At 31.7% G+C, this 24,588-nt stretch overlaps 1 protein-coding gene across 2 annotated transcripts; it reads left to right on the top strand.

Moving 5' to 3' along the window:
* Positions 1-638: 638 nt before the first annotated feature.
* On the top strand, positions 639-23,397 carry LOC115890489 (glutamine-dependent NAD(+) synthetase). 2 transcript variants are annotated; one of them, XM_030910732.1, is made up of 14 exons: positions 639-943; positions 1,969-2,121; positions 2,334-2,436; positions 4,707-4,815; positions 4,870-5,031; positions 5,450-5,574; positions 9,179-9,382; positions 15,618-15,768; positions 15,930-16,098; positions 20,639-20,937; positions 21,057-21,166; positions 21,227-21,420; positions 22,185-22,332; positions 22,395-23,397. In XM_030910732.1, the coding sequence occupies exons 1-14, from the start codon at positions 798-800 to the stop codon at positions 22,491-22,493; spliced, it is 2,172 nt and encodes a 723-aa protein (XP_030766592.1). In that variant the 5' UTR covers positions 639-797; the 3' UTR covers positions 22,494-23,397. The 2 variants fall into 2 exon arrangements, with proteins under 2 accessions (XP_030766592.1, XP_030766593.1); XM_030910733.1 differs by lacking the exons at positions 639-943; positions 1,969-2,121 and adding an exon at positions 2,204-2,278.
* Positions 23,398-24,588: the final 1,191 nt, after the last annotated feature.

Below are 24,588 nucleotides of genomic sequence, written 5' to 3'. Positions count from 1 at the left end.
CGTTGTTTTTATTTCGATTGTATGGAACGTATACACTTTAATTCGCCATTTTAAGAATAGTAAAACTTAAGAGTAATGAATCTGTATAAATATGACGTTGTGTATTTTTTTGGATTCAACCTACTCTAATAAGAATCTAATAACTTAGTAGTGCCTTGGCAATTTTGATTTCTACCATTCTACCACCTAATTATTTTTAATTTATATTTTTAATGTGAAAGGACAGATCGGCTAGTTATAATTTCCCCAAATTTTAAAGGGGTGATTTTTTTTTTCGATTACTTTCTAGGTAATGCATTATAATCTAAGTACATATAGACAGATCTCATATAAATTATTATAGGGATCGCACTCTACTGTATCTTGACAAAATGGTGAATGGAAATTAGTTCTGCCGCTTTATAATTTTTTAATTTTATGAAAACTGCTAATAGACTAATTTCTATTTTTAATTATATCCGTATTAATCATTACCGTAAAAACACCTGATTTGAATTACCTTTGTTTGATTCATTTTATTCTTACTGTATTTTCGAATACAATCATAGCCAACCATCGCCAAAACAATCTCTCCCATTCATAAATACCGCGCTTCAAACCTAAGCTTCAAACCTTGGTTTTCGAGTATGCGCGTGTACACCGGATTGTCAATATGCTGATCACAGCTGATCGCAAATAAGATAACTGAAAAAGAAACAATTCCTATTTAAACTTATCTTGAGTAAACTCTATATTGAAATACCGTGCATTGCGAAGAAAATATTTCAAGGTAACGTTGTGCAGCAATTGATTTGAAAATGGGAAGAAAAATAACAGTTGCTTCCGCCACTTTAAACCAATGGGCTCTGGATTTTGAGGGAAATTTGGATAGAATTTTGCAATCTATTCTAGATGCCAAGGAAATGGGAGCTACTTTAAGAACTGGACCAGAACTAGAAATATGGTACGTAGATGTTAGATGTAATAGTCATATAAAGGCACAATTTACACTTTCATAGACTATTGATCAAACAATATTAGGTATATACCTAAATTCGTAAATAACTAAATATTTGTATTTTTCTCATACGTTAAAAATACTTTTTAAGCCCCCCCCCCCTATACAGCTCTACTATACAGATATTCTTTATTTCTTATCTTTTTTTACCTATATCCAGTTCAGCGATATTTTTCTATATTTTTTTTTATTAAAATATGAATTTTTATGTAATATATCTATTTAATGCATATTCAACATCTAATTTCAATCTTGACACTTTTCTTGCACTTTCCTGTCGGTCTTTTATTAAATTAAACAAAAAATAAACAAGAAAAATATAAATCAATTTGTAAACAAACCGAAAATGAGGTTAGGTTCTGTAGGGCTGGGAAGACGTATCGATGCTTTAGAAACATCGATATTTGATCAGCGCTATATATTCGACGTTACCACAATAGTCATTAAAACCATCTCGTCATATTAAAAAAATTTATCAAAAAGTAATGATAATTGAAAAAATTGCAAATTGATCGCGATCAGTTCATTTTGCTCTTAAAAATTAACCAAAACATGTATATTGACATAAATCAAAAATCAAAATGCTCAGGAGTAATGGTTCGCTGATTCTGAAATTATATTTTTGGGAAAATTTACACACGAAATTATTGCACAGAGTGTGTTACTGTAAAAAAACAACATCTCGATTATCCCTATATATCATATGGAAAATACAAAAACTTATAAGAAACTCAGTTTACAAATTAAAGTTGACATAATTATATACAGCTTGCTAAATAACACATGAAAATAGGGATAAAAATAACAAAAGTATAACACTTTAAATTTGACCAAAAATTTCTCCGTTGCGTTTTTTTGCATCTGAGTGTATAATATAATAATCCATTACTGTGGATGCTTTTTATACAATACAGAAGGTAATAAATATACAAACTACGTGAATAGTAATCATTTATTCAATTTATTTTTAGTGGTTACAGTTGCCAAGATCACTTTTATGAAAGTGATACATTTCTACATTCTTGGGAAGCGCTGGCTGAATTACTAAATGCTCCTCTTTGTAAAGACATTTTAATCGATGTTGGCATGCCTGTAATGCATAAAAACGTAGCCTACAATTGCAGGTAACACACAATAACATGGTATAGAAATAATATTGTCTGTCTAGAAAAAGCATATATGTGACATTGACAGGTGTTTCAAAAATAGACTTTTTTTTCGAATGTCAAAATCATGTATATTCTTTTACACTACCGACTCTTTTGAACGCAACATACTGGTGTAATATTACTATACATACATATTGTTTCATGGTTTTATTATTTAATTTTTTTAGGGTGATATTTTTGAATCAGAAGATATTTTTAATAAGACCTAAAAAAGTATTAGCTGAAGATGGAAACTATAGGGAAAGCAGATGGTTCTCACCATGGAAAAAGGTATTTTTATATATATTTTTTAATTTTCTTATCATTTGCAGGGTTTTTTCTATGAAGTCAGGGTGTGATATTTCTCGTATATTTTTAAGATAAAAAGTTCATATAAACATGGGGTGTACATTTTCTTTCTGATCTACAGGGTGTTAGGTTCAGTTCAATTTTTTGCAATTATGTCGGAAGATACTTGAGATATTTTTTTTAATTTTGTTATGTGACTTCCACGTATCAACTTAACTTTTGTTAACTCTTGTTTTCCAACTTGAGCCAGTGGCGTCCTTACGCACACACCCCTGGATTATTTTATTAAAGTAAATAGTACGCCACTGTTTTTTTAAGAAAAAAATTCCCCTGATTGTCTATTCTTTTTTAACAAGACTGATTTCTTGAGTTTTTCTTGTACAGGGTACCATTTTGGTTGAAATCATACGGTATCTCCGGAACTCTATAAACGGAAGATACCGTAAACATAATTTTCATAGCCCTCTTCGTTTGTGAACTACAGGAACTTTTTGAAAATTTTGCAAATTAGAACACCCCCTGTATTTTTGTTATTGTTAAAGGTATTGAGAAGGTGAAAACTTTTTACTGTATAACTTTTTACGTAGAATACAGTAGCGTAGTCTGATATTCTATGAAAAAAAATATTTTTAAAGATATGAATTAAAGTTGTGTTTTCTTAAATAACCCTGTATATTTATAAATTATATGATCTGGCTTACCATAAGCTTCTCTAAAATATATATATCACCCTATATTTATTTTCACTATTTACTGCAATATTTAAAAAAAATATTAGATCATAAGATCATATTTATTAGTAGGCCACTAGTAGGCCACCAAAAGAAACTAAAGAATTATTATTATACTACTCTCTGTTTCTTGTTTTATTTTGTGGCTCCCAATACTAATAAATTCTTTTTCAATATATTCTTATATATTGGAAAACTGCTTTTAACTCTCTACCGCTATTTGTAAATATTGGAAGCTATCGTACCGGAACTTTTAGATATAATTAGAATTATATCTAAAGATATATAATTAGAACCTTTAGCTAATTTACGTGAAACATACTTTCAGTTGCTTTCAGTAAGATGGGGCTCCCCCTTACAACTTTGAAAATATTAGAATTTTATTAAACTATTATTTCTCAAATCAATGAATTCGATAGCCCATTTCTGATATTCGGCATTTTTGAAATATGAAATATATCATCGCAACTACAACAATGTCGAACACTAAAATGCTTTAATAATGCAAGCTTTTAGATATATATTTGCAAACCCATCCTGTTATAATAAATTCCGCTATAAAAAAAGAAAAATATATTCAGAGATTCAGTGGTAACATTTCAAAAGTAAAATATACCAATCCCAAATAAAATTTTAATGTGTATTACTATTTTAGTAAATACCATTTTGATTTTTTTTGTTATTTATCACGGCCTACTAATAAGAAAATGATATATTTTAAATATTGCAGTAAATAGTGAAAATAAATATAGAGGGATATATATTTTTGAGGAACCCATAGCAAGGCGGATTATATATGATTTATAACATAACATAATATTTATGTATGTTATGTAATAAACATAACTTTATATTTTCAAAAATATTTTTGTTGTAGAAAAACACACTACACCACTGTTCTACGTAAAATGTTCTACAAGAATCAGTTTTTACCTTCTCGATATCGTCCATAATAACGGAGATCGGGGGCTGTCCTAAATTGCAAGAGTTTCGAAAAGACCATGTAGCTCAGAAACCAAGAGGGCTATGAAAATTTTGTTTACAGCATCTTCCGTTTGAGAAAAAATGGGAGGTTTGTGCAAACCGCATCCTCCCATCCTCACTAAATATAAAACACTAATAACGGAGATACCATATGATTTCAACCAAAATGAAACACCCGAACAGTTTTCGAGAAAAAAATAAATCAACTAATACACTGCATATCTCAAAATCGCTAGAATATGAACGAACATACATGAATATCGAGAAGGGCTTTATTTTTTTTTAATTTTTATTTTTTTATTGATAATAATTGTACAATGTTCAAGAAAAATTCAAGAGATCAATTTTGTTCTTATCAATTACAATCTTGTCAATTAATGTAGAATCTGTCCAACTGGAGCAACTCTGACAGTGACAGTTGCGTCTGCCATTTTAATTCACATGCAAATTGTATTTTATGGCATTTTTGGATGTCGCTTGTCAAAATCTTCCCTGATCCATTGAACAGACTATATGACTTTTATACAATTATTGTAGGAGAGAACTACTGAAGAATTTTATTTACCTAGAATGATATCAGCAATAACAGGACAAAAAACTGTTCCTATTGGTGATGCTGTTATATCGACACTAGATACTTGTATAGGTAAAAAAAGAATTATAAATCTACGAATTGTTTTTTAACCACACTGTATACTAGGGTTCGAGATTTGCGAAGAGCTGTGGTGTGCTGCAAGCCAGCATATTCCATTATCTATGGATGGGGTTGAAATTATTTGTAATGGCTCAGGCAGCCATACTGAACTTAGAAAAAATTATATTTTATCGGATCTAGTTAAAAATGCTACAATGAAGTGTGGGGGTGAGAACTATACAGGGTGTCCGAGAAATAAGTGCAAGTATTTTAAGGGGTGGTAGATCTCGATAAAAGAAACATATTTTCTCTTTATCGTTTTTCAAATAAGTCCAAAATAACGGAGTTATTTTACTTTGAAAATTTCCAAAAAAATGATTTTTGCTCACATTTTGAGAACCACTGGATCTTTTCCGGATTTTCTTTCGTGTAAATTTAATCTACTACCTATGTTGCCATATTATCGAAAAATTATATTTTTTAACTAAAAAAAATCCAAAAAATTCCGAACATTTTTTTTTGCGAAAAAAACTCATAGGCCTGTTTCTGTGATTGAACTATAGTACCAGTTAAAATACTTGCACTTATTTCTGGGACACCCTGTATAATCTGAGTGTGTTCATTAATTTATTGCTACTGATTTTAGGATGTTATATTTTCAGTAATCTAAGAGGCTGTGATGGGGAAAGGTTGTATTTTGAAGGTACATCCTCAATTACATTGAATGGTTCACTTTTGGCCACAACCAAGCAATTTTCTTTGGAAGAAGTGGTAAGAAAATACGGCTGGCATTTTTAATCACATTATAAATACCGGGTGCGTCTCAAAAGTGGCTCAACCCCTATAACTTTTTTATTTTTTCAGATCAAAAAAACGAGATTTGGTATGTTAGTATATGACATAAATTAGGATTGATTGGTGTATTCATTTGTCTTTGGTCACTTCCTGTTTCACCGGAAATTACTACAACTTTTGATTTTTAAATGACACTCTTGGTATTTTTTGACTTTATTCGATATAAAATGACATATTCTCTGAGCAGAATGTCATATCATACATATGTGAACTTTGACATTCTCGCTTAATAAAAAATCGTATTTCAATTCAATCTAGAGTGCCATGACTATGTTAAAAACACTAATTCTTCATCAAGGAGCCTTAGAAAAATAGATTTGATGGTCTAATGTTTTTAGTGTTTTGTCTTGGCCAATTAGAAAATGCTCAAATCGTATTTTTAATCATATCTCAATTTTTTCAAATGGAACGAGGGTGGCTCATTAACATATATTTAAAAAGCATTTTTTTACGAATAATTTGATACCACACACTTGGTATTTCAAGTCAAATTTTCGTTACAAACGGCAAGTTATAATTTCAAATAAACCATATGCGAAAATGTCAAAAGTTGATGTATGATATGTCATTCTATTCAGAGTGACATTTTCTATCGAATAAAGTAAAAAAATCCCGGGGTGCCATTTAAAAATCAAAAGTTGTAGTCATTTCCGGTGAAACCGGAAGTGACCGAAAACAATTGAATACGTCAATCAATCCTAATTTATGTCATATATTAACATACCAAATCTGTTTTTTTCACTAAAAAAATAAAAAGCTATAGAGGTGAGCCACTTTTGAGACGCACCCGGTATAGCCAAATAAAGAAAAACATTGTATACCATTTAAAAAAAACATTACAAACGGCGTCAAAAGAAGATCGCTGACATGTTATATGTAAAATTATGTGGGGAATGTCATCGATCGTCATTTCCAAGCCAACTGGACGTCGTTTTTTTTTCGATCATAATCGGTATTTATTATACAGGGTCCGGCACTAGTGCGTCGGGCATCTGTAGCTCCTAGCATAAAACTATAGTAAACGCCACGAATGTTTGGGAGTGATTCATCGCTTGATGAAATTAGAATCCACACGCGCGCCATCATTTTTACGTTAAAAACGTAAATTTTTACCGCAGACGTAGGTTTTTAAAGGCCCAGTCTAATCATCTACCTCCGCTCCTTTTACTTATTCTAAAATGTTAGCGTGATTGACAAAGACGATACTATATCGCGTTTCTTTGATTGGTTCGTTTTTGTGCGTCAGTCCATTGGTGTGCTTGCAGTGCGACCAATGGGGCATTCCATTTTATATTTATAACCAAATATATGTTTTGACAAGACTTTGACATACCAAACAACAAATTACAACAGATTATATATTGATTATTATATGACTTGAAACACCACGTGACTGGAATTAAGTTTTATGTGACCTTGAACAGATTAGTTCACATCTTTGAATAAGAAGACTATGGCCGACTTAAATTCCGGTTTATCAGTGTTTTTCTAATTTTATTTAAAAATGTAAAACTATGAGTAGGGTAGACGTGGGGTAGACTCAATAATTTGTTGTTTTATTTTACGTTGTGAATAAATGTTGGTAGTTATATATAAAATTGTTATAAAATATATATATTCTAATAAAATAGATAAGTTATAATAAGTATTTATTAACACAAACATCCGATACGCTACTGAAGCAGGTAAGTCAAATTAACGTATCTAAATTCTTTGACATCTAATCTTTGACAAGTAATAAATAAAAGCTAAAATGCAAGAAAAATATATAATTTATATTATATATCGGTTTACTACACGTATGTATATTATATAGTCACTTACTAGCGAAAAGTTGTTCCATTATTTCACTCAATTTTTGCCGAGATCTACCACACGCTACACAATAGTTACACAATACAACGCGATAGTGTCACTGTTAATTTAAGTTCTGCTACAATTTCCATCTAGATTTACCAGCTTTATACAACTATAGTCTGTCCAACGAGAAGATCCTTGACAGTGATAGATGTGTCTGTCATTTTAATTTCAAAGTAGTTTATTTTATTTTACAAAGAAATAAGTTGGTACAACTGGAACGCATAGCAGGAAATATTTAAAATTTGATTGACAAGATGACAAGTGATTACTTCAAAATATTGTGAAAAAAAACTGTATAAAACTGAAAAAATGTAATCGAGTTATTTTATTTAATAAAAACGGTATGTGTTAATACAAAACAAACAAGAACAAGACACTACATACCAAAAAAATATAAAAAAGAACTATTATTTACTATCAAGCTTTATGAAACTACCCGCATTTTTGATTATATTTATCAATATAACTTATGTACAAATACAAATTTGTAATATTCCACAGGAATAAATAAAACAACATAGGTAAATAAAACAAACTATTTTATTAATAATAACACCTACCAAATGTTATACCTTAAAGGTTGATTAATTAACTTTAATCTTAATTTTTTTAAAACAGTACCTTTTGACATTATTTTTCTGCAATACTAAAATCCATTATTTACCTATCGTGTGATGTCGATATTTTACAGCTACTCCAGTTTTTAGTATGTGTTTTGTTTGATCCTTCTACCATATACGAGATGCACTTATCTACGACGAAATGGTATACAAACTTTATCGATGGCAACTTCATTGGTGTATAAGACTTTCTGCCTGGGCAGGGAATATTGACCATAAACTGTGCTCTGGGTCTACAGTTAATTTTCACTCGATTTTTCCTCCACTTGACTTCAAAAGACACAAAACACACGTAATAATACGAATCAAAATGCATCATCTTCCAAAACGCAGGGTATTTAACAAAAGTTGACACAAAATTATAACCTATAATTTGGCAAGACTTTGACAAGCGTCAAAAATGACAAAAATCTAAAGGCGAGTTCATACGCATCGGCGTCCGTTTGTCGTTCATCGTTCCGTCAAACCAATAAAATTGAAATACGATCTGTCATTTTTTAAATAAACCAATAAAACTGGTTAAAAACAACAAGAGACGACGCATGACGGATCTATATTTAAACCCATCCATAGATAACTTAAAAATTATTAGAAACTTTTTTTAGTAAAATAAATAGATTGGTATGGGACGTCATCTGCTTTTCTTCTGTAATCATCTGTCGAAATCTTACCTGAGAAAAAAAACAGAGTATATCAGTAATAGAATAAATAATAAATAACATAAAATAAGCTCCGTAAAGACTGACAAATCCACAAAATTTCAAATCAAATTCAAATGTGTCAAATGAATCGTCAAACAGAACTGTCAAGGATCCCCACCCTAGAGTGTTTTTTCCGCCCACCATGCATCTTCCATGCATGAATACATGGATAACATTATGCTCCTTCCTTAGTCTTCTTATTCAAAGGTTCACATGGTAGCGACCGATGAATCACTCCCAAACATTCGTGGCGTTTACTATAGTAGTATAACCTTAGACAATAAGTTGTCATTTTCAAGCGTCGTATTTTTGTTGGAAATGTTTAAACTTAACTTTTAGGACGTGATCACTGCAACCATAGACTTAGAAGATATAAGATGTTACAGGAATAGTAAACGATCGCGAACGCATGTAGCAGCTGGAAGCGAAAGCTATCCCAGAATAACTATAGATTTCTCATTGTCTCCTGAACATGACACTACATTGCCAACAGCCCAACCAATAAAAACATTGACAATGACTGCACAGGAGGAAATTACCGAGGTATATATTAGATAGCACTGTCTATACTGTCTATCTAGTCAGTTTATCAACGATTTTTGAAGTATAATTTTTATAAAACAAATGACGTTTATCTTATTCGTGAAAGGTTTACAGGGTATCCCAAATTTGAGCCTTATATCACAAAACATCCCCCTTTAGAACTTTTTCTTTAATGGCCATAAGCGGGAGTAAAAGACCAACCGCCCGAACAAACACTAGAGGCGCCACCGGTCATCAAATGGTGAAAAAATTGCGAAAATTTAATCATCTAATTTTGACACAAGGGGTCGCGCTTAACTTTTTTAATTTTAATTTTTATTTTAATTCAATATTCATTGTTTTCAAACTATATTATTATACTTTGTTGTATTTTGTGAATGTATAAATGTTTTCTTAGTATAAAGTTGCATTATATTAATTTAAATTATACTTACATATTTAAAATTTAAATATTATGACATATATGTCAGTTGACGTCTAAAATGTCATCTTGATAACAAAAAGTTAGTTAATGTCAGAAATAGTTAAAATCATGTTAAAATATTAAAATTTGCAAGTTATAATTCGATATTTTATATTATTTCAAAAACAAAAACATAATGGTACAGCGTTATGTTGATATGCAGATCCAAAACAAAAAGTGCCGTTATATTTTTCAGTTTTCGTTTTCAGCCGCGGAAGTTTCAGTGATTTTAGTGTTTTCGGATATTTTTATTTGGGAAATAGAAATAATAAAAAAATAAATAATTGCGTTTAGATTGCAAAACGAAAAGTGGAAGTTTTATTGAAATGTAAGTAAGCCTTTGTCCATTTTATATTTTACTTTTTTCATACCTACGACAAATATACATATATTGAAATTTTATAATTCGTTTTATTTAAAAAATGTTAGAAAACAAGCTTGTAATCCTGTAATTGGCATAATTGTTATGTAATATATTCCATTTAAATGTAATATATTACTTTACAATTAAAAAAATGTAAATTTAAAAAATATATACAGGCAATAATTGAAATTTTTAGCGTGCGAACAAACACGAGAGGCGCTTTATTATTTACTTTCATTTCTTAACATGACAGAAGAAGTTCTAAAGGGGGATGTTTTGTGCCTTATATCATTGGGATCTCGGAAACTATACGATGTCTTTTTGGAGTCTTTTCACGAGTTCCTATGGAAAATGCCATTAATATGAATATTTAAATATATATATATTTTTTTTATTTTAAGTCCGATACATTATTGATTTTGGGACCTTAAAGTTCTAAAAATCTTTAATAAAAAATTAAGAAAAGAAAGTTGATTATAGCTCAAAAACGAAACGTCGGTTTAAAAATCTCCACCATCTTGTAAAACAAAAAAAAAGTAGCATGTGAAATTTATGTTGTTATATTTATTCAAATAGAGTCACAAAAAATAAAATCGCAAATATTGTTTTTTTTTGTCTTCAAAAATCTCTGAAAGCATTCGAAATTTTTAAAATTTTAAACTTTAAGGTGACATTTTGATCAGCATCAAATTGAGCAATTTTGCCTCCATTTAACCTAAATCCTATCTCTTCTAGTGCTAAAAGTATTTAATTTTTTTTTTCTGTCATTTTGAAAGCAACATTGTATTTTGGATTGTTTTTATTGAAATATATGTGTGGTAGTAACAGTATTTATGACAGCTCTAAATATTTTTAAAACTTTAATCAGAGTGTAAAACTTCATTCAGAACCTCGCAATTAGTGGAATAAATTACTGGTTTCAATTAGCGTAGAAGTTTGTTCCTTTACATCAGGGTTTCTTAAACTTTTTGCAGTCACGGACCACTTTCACAATTTGTACAATTCCACGTACCCCTATCAGAAATAATAGAGGAAAATAAAAAAGCCTTATTTACATAAAAAAAGGTTTATTAGTAGATTTATTACACGTACACTAGTAAATTAGTGAGAAGGATGCTGCTGCTTAGCCTCAATGAGAACGTTAAATTGTGGGGTTATCTTCGACAAGGCAAGGCGCATATCATCTGCGACGTTTAATCGGTTGCGACTTTTTGTTTTTATTGAGACCAGAACCGAGAACCCTGCCTCGCAAAGGTACGTAGATGGTATCAGAACGAACATAGCTCGCTTGACAAGAAGAGGGTAAGCTTGACTTAAAGAACACCAAAACTCGCCTAGATTTTTTGCATGAAATTCAGCTTTCAAAACTTCTTTTGATCTCATGTCAATTTTTAATGAGATCTTCATCGCTGATATTATCCTTGTCGACTATAAATGGACTGCGTACCCACGATTCATTTTCAAGCGATTCTAAGTTAAAGTAGCCTTCAAAAGAAGTTTGCAATGTATCCGAATGCTTAGACACCTCTTTCTGTAGCATTTTTGATATTGTGTTGCCGTCACCTTGTGCTATTAACTCTTCAAACATCGGAAAATTTACAAAGTTACCAGATTCCACCCTCCTTTCCCAAAGTGGCCGTTTACATATTATGAAACCTTTCAACGGTTCAGATGCATCCACGATGGTAACCGCAGAGTCCTGAAGAGACCAGTTAGTTTCATTCAATTGAGTAAATATATCTGCCAAATACGCTAGCCCCCGCCCCCGTACAAAATCTTCGCTCTCAAGATATTCAGACAGTGAATCTGTGTGTGTATTATCTTTTAGAAAAAGTAACACTTCTGTCCTCAACTCAAACAATCGCTTTAAGACCTGTCCCCTTGACAGCCAACGAACTTCTATGTACTACAGCAGTACTTCATGTTCTGCCCCATTTCTTGACAAAGCTTTTTAAAAAGGCGGTGCCGCGGTGGTTTAAGGCTCTTGCTCTGATGAAGTTAATTATTTTGACACATGTAGACATAACTTCCTTCAGAAATGTAGGTAAAGTCCAAGGACTGTATATATTCTAAAGGACTGTTCGATCGCGTCAAATCGCCGCTGTAGTAGTCGCCGTGGAATGCCACGTCACGCGCTGACCAGCGCTCCACAGTGCGGCGGATGGTTATTCTAGCGGGACAAAATCTCAAGAGCAATGTTTGGGACTTAAAATCTAAGAACGTAGCAAATGGTCTAATATATAGCAACTATATGGTTAAATTTATTTATTTATTAACAACTTAATTTATTAATAAATAAATACGAGATAATAAAACTATGATATTATGCGTACATGACACACAAAAACCGTATTGTAAACTATTGCCAAATACATAAAATTATGATATAGTCTGTAAAACGAATAACTTTGAATTTGACAGTTCCCGCGGGCTTTTCTAGTGTAAATTTTATTAGGTTAGCAACTTGCGGCCATGCTGATGCAATGCCGTCTCTAATAGAACAGCCTCTGAGCGAGATGTATGACGTCACCCTAGTTAGATACTACGGATTAATTATATTGTAGAATACATGAAAAACATAATTATTATTCCTCGTATATGTAATTTTTTGGATTATATTCGACACTATTTTTTTCATATGACACAACACTGATGAAGGCTATAAACGTTTATTTTTTTATTTATTTTATATATTTTAGGCTAAACGTTTTTTTTTAACCAAAAAAGTAATAAAAAACCAAATGAAAATTTAATCAGTGTTTTTCCCGAACCTAAATCCCAAAAAAATCAAAAATTTTAGAATAATTTTACATATAAAATGACAGCGATCTTTATTTCATAGTCATCGCTGACGCCTTTTTTTCTATGATATTGTATTATTTGCAAATATAATTTTTCGAACATTGATGCTTGCAAAATATACATATAAATTTTGTGAATGGAAATAATAATATATCACTATTAGTAGATATTGAATGTTTTTTGTTAAATTAGATCGATTTTCAAACCCCAAAATTTAAAATATATTTTACATTTTTACCCATTATCTTATGTACCTATTCATTATTTGTATATTGTAAAACATTTATTAACTGTATATTATGTATATTTCATGTAAACTATATCATTCTTAAAATACAAACCAAAAATACGAGGAATAATTATGTTTTCCATGTATTCTACAACATATTTATTAATCCGCAATATCTAACTAGCGTGACGTCATAAATCTCGCTCCGAGGCTATTCTAATAGAGACGGCGTTGGTCTGATATTTAGAAATGTCAAAGGCTGATGACATTTTACTTTTGTCAGTTATGACATTTCGCGTTGATTTTTGCAAGAAGAGAAAGAACTGTCACTTGTTTTATTATTTTCCTTTTCTATTTCACGAAAGTAAAAAGAGTTACCTATCTGATTCGTTCGGGCACTCATTTTAAAGAATATCAGTAACTTTTTGGACAGAGAGATTTTATATTTGCCATGTTGGTAAAAAATAACGGTCAAAATTCAAAGTTATTCATTTTATAGACTATATCAAAAAACTCTTTAGCAGTTTTTTTTTAAATTAACTTGTAATCTTGTGACACCCTCTATAATTTATTTTAAAAAAATATATTTTATTTTGAAAATAATTAATAAGATAGATATTTTAATTTTAATTTTAACACTCGGTAATTGTAAATTCATATTATATAGTAAGTATCTAAGACAATTTTTTAAACTCAGTGCCTTTTGATGGAGTTGTTTTGTTTTTATACTATCCGAATGAAATGAATCTTTTTGGGCATTCACCTGTTAAGCTTGCACTCCCTGTGACTGTAACTACCTGTGTTGGTAACTATTGGTAACTCAAAAGATCTACATCATTCAATATATCGATATTTGAAAAAAAGTGAAAGTTTGATATCTGCAGAACAAAGGCACGAAGGACTTTAACAAATAATATACGTACAGTAGAAAAGTACATACCTTTGGCAATCTTCAACATAATTTGGCTTTCTAATAAAATGTATAAGCACTTGTAAATATTTTGTTTTCGTATGATCTCTGCCCTGTTGAGCAGAAAACGACCAAATTTGGTTGATAAAAATGTATCGAAATACAAAGAATATTCATGCATTTTTGTATCAATTGGAATGTCTACTATTTATTCTTATCAGTACACATTTTTTGGCTTATTTCTAACCAAACGCTTTTGTCCCGCTAAATTTATCTTCCAACGCACTGTGCGCTCATCCGTCAAATGCAAAAATAACTGTCACTGTTTAAAATCTTTAGCGCCAACTTCAACTCGGTCAGCAGATGACATAAAAAAAACTGACAGTGCAGGAAGATAGGAATCGAACTATCCTTATCTCTATAGTATCCTTGGGTAAGTCCGTGAAGCCAAGGCATGTCGATGTAAGACACAATGAGTTATTAATGAGGGATCTCTTTCTTGACCAAAGCCGCGAAACCAGACGTATTTCCAAGCATTGCGGGAGCTCCATCGGTGCAGATACTACCAAGTCTAGTCTTCCAGTCTATATTTTGTTCGTTGAAAAAACATTTTGTCATTTCAAAAACATCTGAAGCTTTTGTAGTCTCCAAAAGTGAATTGCAAAAAAAACTCATCTTTAATACTACGTGTGTCTTGTTGTATGTAACGGACAAATACCAAGAGTTGGCTACATTGTGACACATCGGTGCTTTCATCCAATCGAATGCTGAATGGAAACGGTGAAGCAATTAATTCTTCAACAACCTGTAAAACATTTGACGACATTTCAACAATTCTAGAATGAATAACATCGTTTGATAAGGGAACAGCTTCAACTTTGTTTTTTTGATCCTTACGCGCATCGCGTAGTGTTTAGTGATTAAATACCTACTGAATTCGCCGCCCTACACTATTTTTTTTCTTAAAATATGTTTACAGTTAACTGACGTAGTGCGTACCGCGGAGCTCTGATACACATGCTACGGACCCCTAAAGGATCCGTGGACCACACTTTAAGAAACCCTGCTTTACATTAAGCATTCAGAACGTCAAAATTAGTGGTAGACATTTTCAATTAGTAGAAAAAGTTATCAAACTTTTAACTTTTCCACTAATTATACTTATAAATTTGCGAGAAATGTCAGTTTGGCCGTTGATTATCTTCCGTCAAGAGAAATTGTGGTTAGAAATCAAAAGTTGATAGTTTTATAAGCTAAATATTAGCCTTCCTTCCATTGTCAGATGTGTCCATCTGACTAACGCAAGCTGTTGCTAGGATACTCTGTTAATTTTAATTGAGTTTTTTAAACATTGTGAGTGATCGTAAAGCATAAAATGTAATTGAAACCACTAATTGTGAGGTTGTGATTTTAATATCAATATATTTATCTTTAAGTAAGGAATACAAACGTTCTAATATATTTTAGGGACCTGCTTGTTGGTTATGGGATTATTTAAGACGTTCAGGTCAAGGGGGATTTTTTCTACCTTTGAGTGGTGGTATCGATTCTTCCAGTACTGCCATTATTGTATACTCAATGTGTAGATTGATCGTTGAGAATGTGCAAAAGAATGGAGGTAATTAAATATATACCCATACTGTTTAATTGTTTATTTTAATTCACAAGTTAAATTGTATTTTTTTGTTTCTTGGATGTCGAAATTTTCTCTCTCGGCAAACCCCAGTATTTATATTGCACGATATCTCAAAGTAATTTTATTTCAATTCTATTTCTTAGATCCTAAAGTGTTGTCCGACGTTAGAAGAATTGTGGCTGATGCAGAGTACACTCCCAAAACCGCACAAGAATTATGTAATAGAATCCTAGTTACATGTTACATGGGAACCGAAAATTCTTCTAAAGAAACCAAAAATCGGGCTAGTGGCTTAGCAACTGCAATAGGAAGGTATCTTAAAAAACTAATACAACTTAAATGTTAGAAAACGGTTCAGCCATCGTTCGCCGTTACGTCATCATTATTTGCCGAATATGAGTTTTAGGGTGTATCTAAGATCAGTTCATATTCTTTAGAAAATTGTAAGTTCGTTTCTATATTATTGATTGACCGAGTTCCGTTTTTTTTTCGGCATTTATTCATTTTTTCTTGAACTCTTCATCAGATACAATCCCTTTAATTTCAATTCTTTAGACTGTTGAAATTCCCATTTCTGAAGCATCAGCAACTAATTACACATGCATTTCTGAAGCATTAGTCTGTCCAACGACAAGATCATGACATGATCCTTGACAGTGATAGATGTGTCTGTCATTTTAATTTTAAAGTAGTTTATTTTTATTTTACAAAGAAATAAGTTGGTACAACTGGAACGCATAGCAGGAAATTAATATATTTAAAATTTGTCTGATAAGTGATTACTTTAAAATATTGTGAAAAAAAACTGTATAAAACTGAAAAAATGTAATCGAGTTATTTTATTTAAAATACACGGTATGCGTTAATACAAAACAAACAAGAACAAAACACCACATATCAAAAAAATATAAAAAGAACTATTTTGTACTCTCAAGCTTCAAGTAACTTCCTGCATTTATTATTATATTTATCAATATAACTTGTAATATTCTTACAAATTTGTAATATTCCACAGGAATAAATAAAACAACATAAATAAAACAAACTATTTTATTAATAATAACACTTACCAAATTTTATACCTTAAAGGTTGATTAATTAACTTTAATCTTAATTTTTTTAAACCAGTACCTTTTGACATTTTTCTGCAGTACTAAAATCCATTATTTACCTATCGTGTGATGTTGATATTTTACAGCTACTCCAGTAGTATATGTTTAGTACGATCCTTGTAGCATATACGTGATGCACTTATCTACAACGCAGTGGTATACAAACTTTATTGATGGTAACTTTAGTGGTATATAAAGACTTTCTGCCTGGGCAGCGAGTATTAACTATAAACTGTGCTCTGGATCTACAGTTAATTTTTCCTCGATTTTTCCTCCATTTGACTTCAAAAGACACAAAACAAACGTAATAACACGAATCAAAATGCATAATCTTCCAAAACACAGATATTTGACATAAGTTGACACAAAATTATAACCCATAATTTGGCAAGACTTTGACAAGCCTCGAAAAACTAAAGGCGAATTTATACGCATCGGCATCCGTTTGTCGTTCATCGTTCCATCAAACCAATAAAATTGAAATATGATCTGTCATTTTTGAAATAAACCAATAAAACTGGTTAAAAACAACTGGTTAGAAACTTTTTTAGTAAAATAAATAGATTGGTATGGGACGTCATCTATTTTTCTTCTATCATCGTCTGTCGAAATCTTACCTTAGAAAAAAAACAGAGTATGCCATTTTTTCGCCAATTTTATTAACATTTGAAATTGTCACAACACAACACGACGCCGACGCCTAGTTCGGGTTCTTATTTACTTATTTTTTACTACCCAAAACCAAGGATAGTATATAGAGATAAGGATAGTTCGATTCCTATCTTCCTGCACTGTCAGTTTTTTTACATCATCTAGGGACCGAGTTGAAGTTGGCGCTAAAGATTTTAGACAGTGACAATTATTATTTTTGCGTATGACGGACGGGCGCACAGTACGGTGGAAGATAAATTTAGCGGGACAAAACCGTTTGGTTAGAAATAAGCCAAAAAATGTGTACTGATAAGAATAAATAGTAGATATTCCAATTGATATAAAAAAGCATGAATATTCTTTGTATTTCGATACATTTTTATCAACCAAATTTGGTCGTTTTCTGCTCAGCAAGGCAGAGATCATACGAAAACAAAATATTTACAACTGCTTATACATTTTATTCCAAAGCCAAAAAATTATGTTGAAGATTGCCAGAGGTATGTACAAAGGTTTGGACAAAGGCACAAACTTTCACTTTTTTTCAAATATCGATATATTGAATGATGTAGATCTTTTGTCCAAAAAAATCCTTTATGGGTATTTCGCCACTGCACTGCAAGAAAAAAATCTACAAAATAAAATAGTTATTTTTTGTAAACACTTCTGCGTTAAACCTAAACGGACGCTGCTTGTCAGAAGTTGTGTTTACAGTAATAAAAATTTGCCTAACAAAGAATAAAATGCTTCACGTTTCGGAAAGTTTTCTCTTTCCGTCGTCAGAAGCAAAAAAATATAAAGAATCAAGAAAAAAACTATTTAAAATATTTAAATTGAACTATTCGAGAACACTTTACTTTTTAAAACAGATACGTCTACAAGAAATCGTTGATGTTCTGTTAAAAAAATCTTTTGAGTTACCAATAGTTACCAACACAGGTACTCACAGTCACAGGAAGTTCAAGCTTACCAGGTGAATGCCCAAAAGTTTCATTTCAATCGGATAGTATAAAAACAAAACAAAGACTCGTTAAAGGGTTAATTGAAGAGCATTCAAAAGAAGAATTAGGTTTTGCAAGTACTATGAGCTTTAGGGCTAGTGGGAGTAAGAATGCTGCTATAATTGTTGAAACCTTAACTGTCCCATCGAAAGGCACTGAGTTTAAAAAATTAATAGCTGCCCATACACGGAAAGGCCCGGCTTTCGGACTTGGTCTTGAGGCCGGGGCTTTCACCCAAATTACCATAGCGGAAATATATCCGCGGACTTTGCCTTTCGCGCAAACCTATGGTATTTTGGGTTAAAGGCCCGGACCCAAGGCCAAGGCTGAAGGCAGGGCCTTTCCGTGTATGACCAGCTAATAAATGACACCAATAGTCAGTTCGGCAATTTTCCTCAAGACAAAAACATCCAAATGATATTCTAGTTAAATAAAGCATGACGATATGCTAAAGTCTTTTTTTACTTTCTGATAATTTATAATAAAACTAAATGATTATTACTAGTTTTAATAAAAGTTTAAAAAATTGTCTTAGATACTTACTATACCGGGTGTTGCATCGTCGAGCGGGCCATAGGAAATCCCATGTAAATTTTAATGGGGTCAATTGTTGGCTTCCCTGATTATTTTAGAGTATAATTCTATTTAGGTTTATTGAAGAGCACTAAAACCCACATTCAAAAGAATAACTTTAGATATTTTTGATTAGCCCGTTTACGAGTTATCGCCGATTTCTTTTTAAATATTTCTCCTTTCTTATGGCCCTGTATTTACTTATGAGCACCAGTCAAGGTAAAAGATAACTGATGTTGATGAAGTTGTCATTTAATAGGACCTAAATTAATAAGTTATTGAATATTGTAATAATACTATATTTAACCTTGTAATTGATTACTTTATTTTACTTTAATTCATATTAATTTGTATTTATAAATACATCTTTAAGATTTCCGATGTAGGAATGAGTTTTCAATAATAATATAGCACTAAATAGGTAAATTTCTTTTACTTTGTCAAGGTAAAAAATCTTTTACCTTGACTGGTGCTCATAAGTAAATACAGGGCCATAAGAAAGGAGAAATATTAAAAAGAAATCGACGATAACTCGTAAACGAGCCAATCAAAAATATCTAAAGTGATTCTTTTGAATGTGGGTTTTAGTGCTCTTCAATAAACCTAAATAGAATTATTCTCTAAAATAATTAGGGAAGCCAATAATTGACCCCATTAAAATTTACATGGGATTTCCTATGTCCCGTCCGACGATGCAACACCCGGTATATGAATTTACAATTATCGAGTGTTAAAATTAAAATATCTATCTTATTTATTATTTTCAAAATAAAATAGATTTTTTTAAAATAAAATATACAGGGTGTTACAAGATTACAAAGTAATTAAAAAATAACTGCTAAAGAGTTTTTTGTAAGTATTTCACCTGATATCATAATTTTATGTACTTGGCAATAGTTTATACAGTACGGTTTTTGTGTGTCATGTACGAATAATATCATAGTTTTATTATCTTGTATTTATTTATTTATTAATAAATAAATAAATTTAACCATATGGTTGCTATATCTTAGACTATTTGCTACGTTCTTAGATTTTAAGTCACAAATATCGCTCCTGAGATTTTGTCCCGCTAGAATAACCATCCGCAGCACTGTGGAGCGCTGGTCTCTGCGTGACGTAAGCATCCACGGCCACTACGACAGCGGCGATTTTACGCGATCGAACAGTCCTTTAGAATATATACAGTCCTTGACCCAAAACAGCATTACATCACACAAACCTCGTACCTAAATGTTTTATAGTTTCAATAACTGCACTAGTAAAAAATAACATACTTAAATATTATGACAAAGCCACGATTTTAATATTATTTCAGTGCGATCGCCGTACGGTAACGGGACTGCGTGAAATACTTTATTCCCGGTACTTCTAATTTTTGCCGTTCGGACGCTGTTCAAACTACAACTCGATCAAAACAATGCAATTATTTGACTTTTTGTATTATATATTTTTCTGCATGTTTCAAAAACTAGAAATTAAACATCTTCTAATTCTTAAATAACACTCTTACAGTTACCATCTTCATATAATGGTAGATAAGGCTGTCAACGCCTGCCTAGAAATCTTCAGTACTATAACCGGCCTATTCCCGAAATTTGCCAGCAATGGCGGCTGTCCACGTCAGAATATGGCCTTGCAAAACATCCAGGCACGAATAAGAATGGTTCTGAGCTATTTATTTGCTCAGTTGGTACTGTGGGTTAGGGGCAGACCAGGTGGATTGCTGGTGCTTGGTTCGGCCAATGTTGATGAAGCACTTCGTGGATATATGACGAAGTACGATTGTTCTAGTGCCGATATCAATCCGATTGGTTAGTATTATTTAAAAATTATTGAAGAAGTTAGTGAATCTAAAATAAAACTGCTTCCTTAGTCTTTTTATTCCATGATTAAAATAGACACAAGACAGTTAGTATTTGCTATATTTTAGGTGGTATATCAAAAACCGATTTAAGAAGCTTTATCGAATATGCCAAAGTAAAATTCAACATTCCGATTCTCGGTGAGATTTATAATGCCCCACCAACTGCCGAATTAGAGGTACAGTGTGTTTAAAATATGTAATAGAATACAATGCTTTACAGAATGACGATTTTTTAGCCTTTGGTCCAAGGAAAAATTGCTCAAACTGACGAACAAGACATGGGAATGACGTACAGCGAACTGAGCCAATTTGGAATTTTACGAAAAATTGGGAATTGTGGGCCGTTTTCTATGTATTGTAAATTGGTGCAGACTTGGTCAGATACATGTACACCAAAGCAAGTAGCAGAAAAAGTCAAACACTTTTTCAGGTATTGTAATCGCAAAACATTTTCCGATGCTCGTCATCAATCATATCGACATTGACATTAAAGTCTATAAACCTGACTAATTTTGGCAAAAATATTTAAATTTGTTGTATAATTTAAGATACCGAGCAGATTTTCATTTTACTTTATAGAGCAAATGATTGTAACAGATATTTTGTTTAAATTAAAGCTTCCAAAACTTAGTTTAAACCGAATTATATTATCGATATATTGGCCACATTGCTCCGTGTTCAGCAATGTTGTCCTTTATTATTTGACAATTATCCTAATGTCAGTCATTACAGTGGCGGATCTAGGGTAAAATAGTAATAAAAAAATAAAGTTTATTTTTCGAAAATTTGATATTTTTTTTTTAAATTTTTAGTTAAAAAAACATTATATCTTGGTAATATAGCAACATAAATAGTAGATTAAATTTAGAAAAAACAGAAAAATCTCCAGTAGTTCTCATTATTTAAGCAAAAAATATTCTTTTATATAAATTTAAAAAGAAAAATAGCAACCGAATTAGAATGACGCAAGTACGGTATTAATTTTCGTTTTGGAACAGTTTGGAACTGGAACAGGTTTCTTGGAACATGTATCTTTTGCAACTGGAACAGCTTGTACCTGTTATTAAAAAATCGCTGATCCGGCCATGACTAGTAGGCGCCGCCTACCTTGCCTACCCTGACGAGCCGCCACTGAAAAATGAATACATTACCTAAAATGTGTGGTAAAGGCATGTTTTTTATTTCTTCTTTTAGGTGTTATGCTATAAATCGTCACAAAATGACAGTGCTGACTCCCTCGTACCATGCTGAATCTTACAGTCCAGATGACAACAGATTCGATCTTAGACCATTTTTATATAGAGCAAACTGGTCCTGGCAGTTTAGATCCATAGACAAACAGGTAAGAACATGGATTTTCTTAGCATTTTTTTTATTTCCAAAAATCAATAATTATTCCTTTAGGTTGAGTACTTGAATAGCGTTAAGAGAAGTTCTTCAAGTAGTGGCAACATTTCAAAAAAGATAAGCAATCCTAAGGTTAGGACGGGCGTTACAGTATAGTATAGAGTGTTTTTATAATTTCAATTATTTTTTATTTCACTATTGAAATGTAGCTTTAAGTCCAATGCGTTCTAATACTTCTTTTATATTTGCTATTCTCTGCCATTTTAATTTAAACATTATTTCAGTAAAGAAACTGAAAATTAAACTTATTCTTCTTTATATTGATATAAAATTTGTAAAGGTGGCTACACACACTACTGCAAGCTTGACAAGCATGCATGAACAATCTTTTTGTACAAGCAAACTGTAGCGTCTGTAGGGAAAATTTGCGGAAGCATTTTAATTGTGCAAGCCGCTTGATGATTGATTGAATTTGAATCATGCAAGCTTGGAGAAGCCATGCTTGCGCAAGCGACATGTATTTTTACATGTTACATGTATTCAGCTTGTACAAACAATTAGTTCAGTCCGTGATCGTAAATGACCTGTACGTCGCGTCGCCATCATGTCTAGCGATCTGAAAAGGAGCAATAGAGGATTATTGGAAGATTTTATTCGCGCATACGAAAATCAGCCGTGAATTAAATCACAAGAATATCGTGATAGGGTGAAGAAGGATGCAGCATACAAAATTTTACTTAATAAGTATAGATTAATTGACAGCCAAGCCGATAAAGATGCCGTTATTAAAAAGATAAATGCCTTCAGGATTCCTTCTTCTTTTTCGCGGTCTTCCTTCTTTTTCGCGGCATAAACTGAAGCTTGTTCAAGCATGCATGTACCGTTTAGCGGTGAAGGTAAATTATGCATGCTTGTACAAAAAGATTCCCATATAACACAACACAATCCTATAGATATCTTGAGGATATCCAAAAACCAGAGGAGGATATTTAAGGGATATCCAGATGGGACAAAAAAAGTCATCTTCAAGACATCCCTAGCAAGCCTTTTACGATTATTTGGGATATTTATAGGATAATACAAGGATGATGTTGGGAGCATTATAGGATATTTTTAGGACATTATATGAGGACTGTTATTTGACAATACTTACTTCATCCTTAGTTTATAGTAAAAACGTTCGCGATTTAGTTTTATTTAGCCACATTTTGACGTTATTCATTGGATATTTTTATTAACATCTCTAAAATATACCTACATATTATGTCAATGAATTTTGCGTCAAAATTTAGAAGTCTATTTGTTTGAGTTAAGACCTTTCAATTTATACTGTACCATCGAAAAAAAACGACATTCAATTGGCTTGAAAAATTACGATCGATGACATTCCCCATATAATTTTACATACAAAATAACAGCAATCTTCATTTCCAAGCCACCTCTGACGCCGTTTTTTTCGATGGTATGGTATTATACCAGATTATACTACCCTTTATGGAGTCTAGCAGTTTATGTCTAGCAGCAACAGTTTACATCAAAGTTAGCACACAGGATACAGGTATAATTTCTAACACCACACGTTCCAGAAACTCACAATTTAAACACAAAAATAGGATTTCTGTTTGAATAGATCAAACACGAAAATGGGTTTAGGGATAAAGAACAAGCGCTTTTCAACAAATTTTCACCTATACTTTTGTCACAAATTTTTCATTGTGAGACCCTGAGTCGTTCGTCGTTTTTCGACATTAGTTGAGGTTAGGATAGAATTTCTGCTAGAACTATGAGTATAAGAAAAATCTAAGTCAAACTCAACCAGTTTCAGTCATTTTTAAGCCCATCCAATATCGACAAACGACCGAATTCACCTCGAATTTCACTAAATCAAAGAACTGAATAATACATGATGCAAAAAGAAACAACTGTCGAGATGGATTGTGGGAATTTTTTTGCGCGGGCGTTTTAAATTCTCTGTATTACTGGGAGTGGCTAAGCTCATAAATATCCAGGTTATCCAGAAGATACCAACAGGATATTTTGTTGCCTTGACGTAATATATATCTATCTGTATGGTTTATTGCGTTTTATGTAATATAAAAAGTAGTACATTATTTATTTTTCCTAAATATCTAGACGATATTGTTAGGATATTTTATTATCATGAGCATGTTTGGATATCTCAGCTGGATGTACATTAGATAGACGACAGAGATATCTATAGGATATTCTATTCTGAGACATCTACAGGATA

This window comes from Sitophilus oryzae, unplaced genomic scaffold, assembly GCF_002938485.1.
Source record: "Sitophilus oryzae breed Bouriz unplaced genomic scaffold, Soryzae_2.0 scaffold_866_pilon_pilon, whole genome shotgun sequence".
Taxonomy (NCBI): domain Eukaryota; kingdom Metazoa; phylum Arthropoda; class Insecta; order Coleoptera; family Curculionidae; genus Sitophilus; species Sitophilus oryzae.
The sequence above is the reverse complement of the archived record's forward strand: the minus strand, read 5'-3'. Positions and strand labels throughout refer to the sequence as shown.